This window comes from Micropterus salmoides, unplaced genomic scaffold, assembly GCF_014851395.1.
Source record: "Micropterus salmoides isolate LMB-PRFRI ecotype aquatic unplaced genomic scaffold, ASM1485139v1 Ms_hic_scaffold_4, whole genome shotgun sequence".
NCBI classification, from domain to species: Eukaryota; Metazoa; Chordata; class Actinopteri; order Centrarchiformes; family Centrarchidae; genus Micropterus; species Micropterus salmoides.
In genome coordinates this window covers 8,937,565-8,949,012 of record NW_024043372.1, presented here as the reverse complement: position 1 = coordinate 8,949,012, position 11,448 = coordinate 8,937,565, and the positions used below count along the sequence as shown (strand labels likewise).

The following is an 11,448-nucleotide window of genomic DNA, read 5'->3' as shown; positions in this document are numbered from 1 at the left end:
AGCCTACCTGAGTATTGTTGTTGACCATGTCCATCCCTTTATGACCGCAGTGTACCCATCTTCTGATGGCTACTTCCAGCAGGATAAAGCACCATGTCACAAAGCTCAAATCATCTCAAACTGGTTTCTCGAACATGACAATAGATTCACTGTATTCCGATGGCCTCCACAGTCACCAGATCTCAATCCAATAGAGCACCTTTGAGATGTGGTGGAACGGGAGATTCGTATCATGGATGTGCAGCCGACAAATCTGCAGCAACTGCGTGATGCTATCATATCAATATGAACCAAAGTCTGAAAGTATGCAACGAAGAATTAAGACAGTTCTGAAGGCAAAAGGGGGTCTAACCCGGTACTAGCAAGGTGTACCTAACAAATTGACTAAAACACAAGTGTCAGTAGCCAAACAATAACTCAACCCTTAAAATGTTCTAGCAACACATTAGCTGCAGACAGCTAGTATAGTGGTTAGCATGGTCAGCTAAAATAAGTTAATCACAGAATAACTGAACTCTACTGAATTACAAATCAGCAATCACATAACAGCTGTAATAAAGAGTACTTACAAATATTACTCCGAGGCCATTTGAGGTGTAGATAAAAGATGGTTGTTAAAATTTGCTTTGACAAATTACTGATTTAATGAGGCCTGAAACTGTAAATAAAGGGGGTATAAAAGGCACTATTGTTAAACAGTTTGATGGTTGAGACTCCAAAAAACCAAATAATCAAACAACAAGCAGTAATTACAAAAACTTTATTAGTATCTCCCTCTTTACAATACAACAAAAATCTGAAGAACAAAACAACATTGTGACTTGTGTTTCTGATGGTTAAAAATTTCACATAGACAACACAAAATACGGCGGAGATCAGGATCGCATGTGCAGACCTTCATTTTGAAACTGAGTGTTTACATTTTGGTCGTGCGTATGTGAACTTTTCCGAACAAAAAATATCAGTGTGAAACCTCTAATTACACGTTATTAGGAGTTATGATATGGGAAGCTGGCCAGACTGGCAACAGATGTTCCTGTCCTTGAAATCCTCTAAGTATTAAATGCATTTACTCTACATTTTCACTGATGGAGGAGTTCAACACCAGGGCAGGTTTTTAGTTTCATGAGTCCACGTTTAACAGAGCAAAACTCTCACTCAGCGAGCATACAGACATCGCAGCCGCAGGAGTGAAGCCAGGGAGCAAAGAAACACCGTCATCAGATTCAGACTTTACTTCTTGCCTGATTTCTTGATGCCACTGCTGCCTGGAGGAAGAAAAAAAAAAACACAAGTGGAATTTGGGTGTGCAAGAAAACCTCTAATCCGACCAATCAATCCATTGAAACATTTTAAAGAGCTTGTAACAGCGTGTTTGTTAGGGTTGGGTACCGAAAGCCGGTGCAAATATGGAACCGGTTCCTATATGACCGGTACCTACCGGACTGATTTAGAACACAAATTAGAGTACTTGGTGCGTCTATCTCTGCTGGAGCCTCGTATTAGCGTCAGACAAACTTTCTATTTTGTTTCCATTTTGGCACTGAACAAGAACTGTGGGATTTGTCATCCACCTTTTAAAGTTATTACACTGGAAAATCATCGGTTCTGCCGATTGCTGCTTTCTATCCCAGTGAACGACAGAACAGAAAAATGGGAAGTGCACATCAGCAGTGTGCTCTAGAAATAAAGATTATTATAATAGTGTATTATTATATCTATTTAGTAATGGTAGGACCCTATGATTTCCGTGATGTGGTAAACAGGATTTGATAATAAAAATGGAATCAGCTGTTAAATGCAGAATGTTGCGGTATCTGCAAAAATGTGGTTGAAATTTATAAAAAATTGCATTTCCCTATTGTTATAAGTGTCTTTTTAAAAGCATTTAAGCTAAACAAAAAGAAAAACACTGCTATGTTTTGGTTTAATTTATGAGCATACTGCTTCTCTTCTCTCCTCTCTGTGTAGCTGTTTCACTGAGGGCGGGTGCACACACACACACACGCCTTCGTATCGACGACAGAGCGCTGTCTACAGCTCAGAAGTGCAACCTTGTCGAAGATGCAAGATGCAAGCACATTAAAGACTTTGTGGCTGTGAGAGCGGAGTCAGATATTCCGTTAGAAAAAATAAAAAGCTAAGTCAAGCAGCATATGGAGGCTGTAGAAGATCTGTGGGAAGAAATTATCAGTAATCATGTAATAACCTAATTAATAGGGGACAATTCAAACGTACTAATTATATAACTAATAACCAATATATTGCACAGAGGCCAACATTTGAACATTTCTATATGTATATTTGGTTTGATACATCAAATTCATTGATATTGATTACATTTTTAATATTTTTTTATTGAGTTCTTAAATTGTATTTATCCACCACATGATGGCACACTCTTTGTGATGACAATATATGCTTAAACTGTAAAACATACAGTCTGTATACAGAAATATGTAACTCCAGTTCTGTAAGTATGAGCAGAACCCGGAAAGTGGTACAAATTTGCAGGAAATGGGATAAAAGTACGATGTAATCAGGAAACCTTTGCAAGTGTTTTGAGTTAATTAGCTGATTAGAGCTCTTCTCTGGTCGACATTTCTGTATTACAAATTCTTTATTCTAAAATTCTAATACACTGAGATACTAAAACTTTGATTTTCATGATCTGTAAGCTGTAATCATCTAGATTTAAAACAAAGAAAAAAGGCTAGATAATTTTCACTTTATGTGTAAATGAATCAAAAATATCTTATAGTTTAACTTTTTGAAGTAAATTATGGAAGTAAATTAACTTTTATTCAATATTTTTGAGATGCACCTGTAAAAAGGCGAAAATGCTCAAAGGAACATCTTATAAAACCTGGCCATGTATGATACACCTATTTAGTGCTGTGTTGCTAAGGGTGAAATCAAATGCTGAACTACATATCAAAATCTCCACCATGTGCATCTACAGCAGCACTACAATTAACCCATTGCATCAAGCATAAGCTTAAACCCAGCAAAACTATTATTGTGGATGTGAGTATTGTATTAAAACCTTTCTTTAAAAAAGGTTCACATACACGTCATATTAACTGTAGGTTTCGGGTCTTACCTAGAGGTCCTTTTCCAGAAGCTTTGGCCTTCAAAGCCTCCAAGGCCTTCTGTTCTTCCTTTTGCTTCTGCTTGAAGGCCATATCATCCTGCAGACAAACAGGCGGTTTACGAACCTTTGACTGAACTCGCTCCATGTCCATGTCGCTACAGTCTTATGTTTTGGCAGCAACTAACATTTTCTTTATTAACTATAATTAATTAACTACTTTTTAAATTAGTCACTTTAGTCCTAAAAATGAATGTACAAATGATCATAATGGGTTTACAGAGCCAAAACAGCACACAAAAATAAATGTTGCTTCAGTGCAATTTCTCCTTTTTTTTTTTTTATTGAATTCATTCAGCTGACATTTGACAATGTCAACTATTTTCTGACGTTTTTTAGGTTTCCACATAGGACGTTTGTCTTAATATTGTGGTGCATAACAGTCAAAATATACATAGTAAAAGAAAAGTATACAGATAATAGAAATGTACAGTTAATATACTATACATAATGAAGTGAAAAGAGCAGTATAGTGTTGAATGATATTCACAAACTATACATAGTGTGCAAATAATACAAAAAATTGCGTAAATGTAACGTAAAGTTACATGTTGTATAAAAAAAAAAGTTAAATTAACTGAAAATGAAAATAATCGTACAGAAAATAATCTGTCCAGAGAGGCCAGAGGGACATAACGTTACTTACTTCATCCATGTCCTTGGACTGTTTCTTGGGCGCCTTCAGTGGCTTCTTTTTTCCTCCTGAGGACAACAAATTTAAAAAAGATTAGTTCACAAGCTGCTAAAAGAACTCAAATGGAAATACTGATATCGTTATGCGAACAGACAGGTTTGCTCTCATATGGCCAGAAGCCACGCAGTACTCCTTTGATAAATCTTTATATATTAACGTTACATATGGCCTGAGCTGCTTTTCAATTTATGATTTATCCAGTAACTCACACCAGAAAACCTACGGTGCCGCGACAGTTTCACATTTTATAATTAACAGTAGTTTGCCTGTTGATAACACAATCGGAAACCGAATATAATATAATGCAGTGTTATTCAGACTTCGATTAAATTACTCGCTGCTTGGAAAAAAATTTATTAGCCGAATCAACCGCCGAATGTCCTACATGATCACTACATAGTGTAGATACACAGTCTTTCTTATGTTTATATTTCCTGACAACAAAAACATTAATGTGGGATATTTTTAATGTAGTTCGGTGAAAGAAGAGGACGTTATCGGGCTCGCGCTCTCTTTAGCAGCCGTTAGCTTAGCAAACCCACGCAGTGAGACCAACACGCTACGCTGAGTTTTGCTACGTTGTCAAACATTATCTCTCTTGATGACCAGACTTTTCAGACGACCATGAGATGAAACGACGTCTCACCTTCTCTGCCAGACATGTTTTTAAAAAGTCCTCACAATAGACTGACGGAAATAAATAAATGTATTTTTGTTGCGAAGAGTTCTCTTTCTAATCCGCTCTGAAGGACCCCAGTGAGCGAACTCTGAACCGGAAATAGAGTTCCGTCATGTGCCTGATCGAAAACTCACCCGGCTGTTAGCTGTTTCATACATCAAGATGCTAACTGGTTAGCTAAAAAACTGCATCCTTGTGACATGTACGCTTTGACAACATTGAAGAAAATAGGTATATTTATTTCCATGTCTTGTTATATATACTTGTGAAACTATCGCATGATGTCACCGATTTTTGACACTTCTAAGAAGTCAGTTTATTGGGTAACAGTTAGCAACGTGGAGCTAAAAGCTAGCTAATTGGGAATGCAGCAGGGAAATGACAAGAACGATCAGGTAACCTTGTTGAAAAAGTGTTATCTAAGTTATACTAATGACCTTAGGCCTTGTAAACTGTATCTATCAGAATAACAATTGTCTTATGTTAATTTGCTTATAATGAGGTCAGTTTGTGTGTATTGGGAAATCATTTATCCTGCTGGAACTTATGGAAGTTACAGAGTGGTTGATATTAGTCGTGTTCCTTCCCCAGGTTGTAAATTTTCTAATTATTCTAGATATAATTTTACATTTGACACACTTTACTATCATATTAAACATTAAAAGTAAATCATCTCTCTGCAAAATGTTTTCAGGAAGCGCTTTGTTAACAACCATTACCATGAATTAAATTACAAACATTACTGCTTATTGTGACTTGCACGATACATATATATGCAAGCTCTCACATTTGTATTACTAATGTCATTATTTTATTTGGTAGTGTAAGTCAGAGCTCAACCTGTAATTGTCTTGTGTGGATATTCTCAGTTGATAATTGCTTGTCACGGACGTATCAGTATCATACTTTGTTGCTAGTTTATTAGAAGATTTTTAATTTGAACTTGATTAAACTGTGTCATTGTGTACCATGAGAGCCTAAATGTCTACATTTACAGTATTATCAATGTAGAAGAAGTTGGAACTTACGAACCTTCAAATTTAAACCAGTTGGATTGCTGAGATATTGAGAAATATTTCAGGAAAAGCTTGACCCAGTTAAATAGTCAGTCCTTTGACACAACAGCACTCCTAGCCGACTCTCTAAATGAGATGCCTTAAACGTCTGCTACGTGCACAACTAATTGTTTGTTAATCACTTAATAAAATATTTTGCTGTTCTCACAGGTGCTTGTTCTAGTGTTTGTTCTGTAGCTGCAGTTGGAGTGAAGCTCTGACAGTTTTCAAGCTGCACCTCGGACTGCTGCTCTTCTCAATGAGGTACATCTGCACAATGTAGAGGGAGACCTGAGCTTCTAAGCTACATAAACACACAGCACTGAAGCTGATGACTAACAGTATCTTTACTATGTCAGGTACAGAGGAGCTCAGATCTGTCTCCGGGCTCATGGCTCATGCTGTCTGTCTCGCCTCTCCCTGCCTGGCAGAGTCACTCTGGTTCGGACCTACAGTGTTCTCCATCAACCCGGCTCCCCGCCACCCACTAACCCCTCCCCTCCTGATGGGAAGGGTGGAGCCGTGGTGGTTAAAGAGCGTGCCCTGGCTGCCTTAAAGGTACAGTAAATCCCTCTTCTGATTGTTTAGACCATCTTTTCTGATCATAGATATCATTGGCAACATGTTGACACTACTACTGGTTTATTATGCGTTTATTTTGTAATAAAGACAACAGTATCATCTGATAGTACGTGAGAACACAAAACCAGATAAAAACACTACCCTCTTTTTTTCTTCCTCTCCCTTTTCCAGCATGCAGGTGAGTTGGGGCAGCAGTGGGGTCAGAGGGCGACTCAGACAGCCTCCGCCTCAGTCAACTACTGGTGGGAAAAATACGAGGAGTTTGTCGGACTCAACGAGGTCCGAGTGGCCCAAGCCAAGGTCACTGAGGTCAGCAGACAGTAAGAAGCACCTTCCATGTTTTGGATGAAAAAAGACGCCAGGTTGTTTGTTTGTTTTTTTACGGTAAAAGCAAAGCAGTTGTTCAGAAAGAGCCAGTTTGCAACTGTCTTTGTAAATAATTAAATTAACAGTAAACACATTAATATCATCTGTAATTTATCATTAAATAATTTCATAAGCCAAATGATGACAAATGGTACTGAGAAAGATCCTGAGCCTCAGACGTGTGTTTCTTCCAGGCTGAGTCAGCGTTCATGGTGGCCAGAGGGATGGTGCGCGAGGCTCATGTTAGCCTGGAGGCCCTGCAGGTCAGGCTGAAGGAGGTCAGGGACCGACTGGACAGAGTCTCCAGGGAGGAGGCTCATTACCTGGAGCTGGCCACGCTGGAGCACAAACTGCTGCAGGTTAGGCAATTGGAAATGTGCATAAAACAGGTGGAGCGAAACGCATGTACAGAAACTGTTGTTTTAGGTTTTACAGTGTTGGAGATCCAGATAGTTTGAAGTCAGAAGAAGGTTAAGAACATTTATCCTGTGGAATAATGTCTAAAGTTAGCCACAGTGGCACGGGTCAGCTACAGTCGCAAAGAAATGAAAACTGTCAGCTCCGTGCCTGCTTTTAACCTAATGGTATGATCTCTGCCTGTCATTTCACGTAATTGATCAGTGCTGGAGAAGAGAGAAAGACAAAAGGTGGCATTGAGAAGGAGCGCATTAAAAGGAGAAAAGCCCTGCAGGAAAGTGATGCTAAATGCTGCAAAATTACAGATATGTTTACGAGTAAGGTACATGGTTAGTGTTGTAAAAAAACAAAAAACTTGTGTATGAATGGAAATAACATAATAGATAAAGATGATCAACAGAAGTCCAGTCAGAGCTCTGGACAAAACAAACTCTATCTGAATATTTATTCCTGTAGCCTTAATTATGGAGGTGTAACTGAAGACACTGAAGACAAAAGGTAAACATGGTCTATTGTGAATGTGTGGAGGTTGGCCTGGGCTAATGTACCTGTTTAAGGGATAACAGATCAGCTGATTGTAGTTAACTCATAATGAACCACCCTCACGTTCTGTCCTGATCGCAGGAGGAGCGTCGTCTCCGGACAGCTTACGAGAACGCAGAGGGCTCGGAGAGGGAGAAGTTCGCTTTGTTCTCAGCAGGAGTCCGGGAGAGCCACGAGAAGGAGAGGACAAGAGCAGAACGCACCAAGAACTGGTCCGTCATCGGCTCGGTGCTCGGAGCTCTGATCGGGGTCATGGGATCGACATACATCAACCGCGTTCGCCTGCAGGTGAGAGATGATGATAGCACGTGGATTCATTTACTTTTTGTTTCAGCACTAATTGTAACATCCTGAACTACAATACTGAAAAAACATTTCTTGTTTGATGCAGGTTGGGACTAGAAATTGTTATGATTTATTGACATTTTGACAGGAATTATTATTATTTTAATAATTTAAAATGAATTCTTTTGCTAGCATGGCACTAGGGATGGCAAGGTCGGTCAGTCGATAGTGCCATCATCGTGTCCAAATCTTAAGTTGTCCAATACTTCAGTTTATGATTAAACACCTGAAAAACTAATGACATCCCCATCAGCCTCAGCTCTACTTAGTGTACTACTATTTAGTGCCTTTTAGCAAATGTTAGCATGCTAACACTAAACTAAAATAGTGAACATGGTAAATAACATTCCTGCTATACATCAGCATGTTAGCATTATCATTGTGAGCTTGTTAGCATTTTCCCTATGATATTGTTTCTTGTGCTGTATATTATATGTATATATCAGCACATCACCAGGACACCAGTGTGCAGTGATCTTTGTTTTAGCTGATACATCTTCACCTCTCTCGTCTGTAGGAGCTGAAGAATCTGCTGCTGGAGGCCCAGAAAGGTCCAGAGAGCCTGCAGGAAGCCCTCAGAGTCCAGGCTGGAAACCACCGCTCCCAGCAGGACGAGCTCCGATCGCTCATCGACAACCTCAGGGTCGCTCTGAATGAGGTTTTCACACAGAGAGTCGGCGTCCTTCAGGTCAAAGGAGGTCCGGCCTCAGACTCACCCACGGTGCCTCTTTCAGCCTTAAAAGACCTCCACATTGGCAGCCAAAGGGCCGAATCCCTCCTGCAGTCCCTCCCGCCACAACTGGAGCAACTGGATCAGGGACTCGGTAGAGTTGAGGACGAATTGTCAGTGATGAGGAGGCTGCTGGAGACCAGACCACAGGCTGAAACACAGTCTGCTCAGCTGCAGGTAGCAATACCAGAGAGACCAGAGAAAGGGGATCAGTGGGGGTCTGAGGTGGCAGTGAGGCGTCTGGAGGAGACTCAGAGGACGCTGGGAGAACAAATCAGGACCAACACTGTTTATAACGCTGTGTTTACCTACACCGCCACCGCCATCACCGTCTCTGCTGTCTACCTGCTGCTCAGAGGAACTGGTTAAACATGGTAGCTCCAGTGTGAATGTGTTCACAAGCACTGTAACACCATCAGTCACTGGGAGCAATAATCTTACTTATTTATGTCAGAATAGATGGTGTACTTGTTTGGAAGTAACTTTCACAAACTGGTTACAGGTGTTGATTTGGGCTTCTTATCTACTGCTGCTGTTGACCACACTACTGATTGCTTCAAGATGTTTTTAATTCTGTGATCTTAAGATAACACATTAACATTGGTCATAACTCCAGCTGTCCGGCATTCAACTGCTAGTGCTCAGCAGTATTTGTCATTTCTTGTCCATAATTGTAACTTGATTTCCCCCTCTAAATTGTCACTTATGATATGAGTCATCAGGTTTATTGTCTAATTTGACACATCTTTACTGAATCAGAATGAAACACTGGAGCACAGTTTGAACCCTGTGGGCCCTTTTGAAATAGACTAATTTAATTAGGATTATGCAGCATGTTAATAATGAAACAAGGCCCTGTCAAAGACCGATAATGATGCAGGACCCACCTTAGGGCCAACATCTTTTTGACTTGGTGGTGCATACTCCTCCAGAGAAATTAAATACGGGGTCTTTGGTGCTCCACAGCAGTTGTCTGCTTTGCCCAGTTAGTAATCCAATCGTGCTGACCAACAACAATATTTAATTAATTTAAATTTGCCATATAAAAGCAACAAATCCTCACATTTACATGATAAATAACTTCAATGAATATCCAAATGTTTTTGACAAATTTCTGTCATCATCTAATTAACTAATTGTTTCAACGCTGGCTGCACGTTAACTGCATCTCGGAAACCTCCCTGTTTTGCAGAACAATTGGTCGAAAAAATGTTCGTTTTTCCTAATAAGAATTTGAAAGACTTGGATTCATTTTTAGAAGAACAAAAACATTTAGTGATTATTTGGCCAACAAATCTTCCAAATCAACACCTATGACAGTTCTGGATAGGACTGAGATTGATGTGATGAGTTTAACTGATGATAATTGATGTGGCCAAGTCAGTCTAATGCCAAGTGAGTTTTTGTTTTGGTAAGTTGATTCAGCCCTGTCAGTAGTTGAACAGCTGAACCTCAGAGGCACCACATCCTCTGTTCATGATTCCACCCCGGACATGTTAATGATTTTGTTGATTCTCTTCACCAGATCATTTAGATCAGAAACTTTGATCTCATTTCACAGGACATGGCATTGTGCATGAGGTCAGTATAAACACCTGAATGAGAAATAATGAGAATAACTGAACTGGGATTTTTCCATTAATTTAAGTAACCATTGTTGTGAATAAATTTGACCAATGACAATGTGTATGTAATGTAATGTGTAAAGTTCCCTTACGAAGCTATCTGCCTTTAATCACTGCTGTCTTCGTTGTTCTTTGGATAAATTAATTATTAAGTATAATTTCAAAAGCTAACTTCATGAGAAAATTTAGAAAAATGTTAATAGAGTTCTGCAGACTCTGAATTCCTTTTTAATCCCCTCCAGTACTTGAACTTGTGTGTCTTCATGTTGTTGTGTATTAAATTGTTTGTTCTGCTGAGCGTTAATTGTTTTCTGAAAGACTGAGTTAATGACATTATCATTGTCTGCCTATCCAAATTTTTATTTCACACGCGCAGCATGTGTTTATTATTGTACATCAGAGCAAAAGTTAGGGCCGCAACTAACAGTTGTTTTCTTTCATTGATTAATTGTTAGATCTACAAAATATCAGAAAAAAGTAAAAAATGCCTGGCAGGATTTTGCACAGTCAAAGAACACTGTCTATAAATGCTTGTTATGTCTGAATGATTCTAATGCCAAAGATTATCATTTTACTGTCTTGTAAGACAAGACAAAAACAGGAAATCTTCACATTTGAGAGGCTGGAACCAGCGAGTTATTGAAAAATTAAATAAAGCATTTATCAATCATCAGCTTTGTGGCAGATGAACCACTTTGTTGAGGCATTAGGGTTTTAATTTTCTGCTAAAACAGCTGTACATGAGGAAATTTCATCAGATGATTAGTTTTAGACAGATTGTGTAAGTTCCAGCAGCACCAGCAGGGGGCAGCAGCTGAATATGTGACAGGAGATGAAACCTGCTTGAGTCCATTTAATTTTCTGTCACTACATCTTCATCAGTCTGCTTCACTCTCTTTGTTCTGCCTCTCTGTTAAAGTCAGCTCTGTCCATCTCTGTCCTTTTTTCTATATCTGGTTCACTGTATTGCCAAAATTATGTACTTACATACTGTACTTTTTTAATGAAGGTAAATCTTAATGCTGCATAACACATTATATAACATTCCACATTATAATTATATAACATATAATTATATAACATACAAAAAGATCAAGCAGCATAAGGATAGAAAAAGTACAGATATATAGAAAATAGTGAGAAACAAATTAGTATATAAAATGAAAATTGGAATTTATGTAAAAATAGAAACTATACAAGAGCGATAAAATTCTTAATTACAAGGCAAGCAGTATACTTGCAGTACCCGTGCCAAGTGTTT

At 38.8% G+C, this 11,448-nt stretch overlaps 2 protein-coding genes across 3 annotated transcripts; one reads left to right on the top strand and one right to left on the bottom strand.

Moving 5' to 3' along the window:
• Positions 1–744: 744 nt before the first annotated feature.
• On the bottom strand, positions 745–4,628 carry tma7 (translation machinery associated 7 homolog). Its single transcript, XM_038695665.1, has 4 exons — positions 4,492–4,628; positions 3,798–3,853; positions 3,104–3,191; positions 745–1,268 (listed from the first exon to the last, which is right to left on the bottom strand). The coding sequence occupies exons 1-4, from the start codon at positions 4,505–4,507 to the stop codon at positions 1,234–1,236; spliced, it is 195 nt and encodes a 64-aa protein (XP_038551593.1). The 5' UTR covers positions 4,508–4,628; the 3' UTR covers positions 745–1,233.
• On the top strand, positions 4,621–10,491 carry ccdc51 (coiled-coil domain containing 51). 2 transcript variants are annotated; one of them, XM_038695662.1, is made up of 7 exons: positions 4,621–4,755; positions 5,751–5,843; positions 5,939–6,137; positions 6,333–6,470; positions 6,722–6,886; positions 7,569–7,775; positions 8,350–10,491. In XM_038695662.1, the coding sequence occupies exons 2-7, from the start codon at positions 5,839–5,841 to the stop codon at positions 8,929–8,931; spliced, it is 1,296 nt and encodes a 431-aa protein (XP_038551590.1). In that variant the 5' UTR covers positions 4,621–4,755; positions 5,751–5,838; the 3' UTR covers positions 8,932–10,491. The 2 variants fall into 2 exon arrangements, with proteins under 2 accessions (XP_038551590.1, XP_038551591.1); XM_038695663.1 differs by lacking the exon at positions 4,621–4,755 and adding an exon at positions 4,770–4,919.
• Positions 10,492–11,448: the final 957 nt, after the last annotated feature.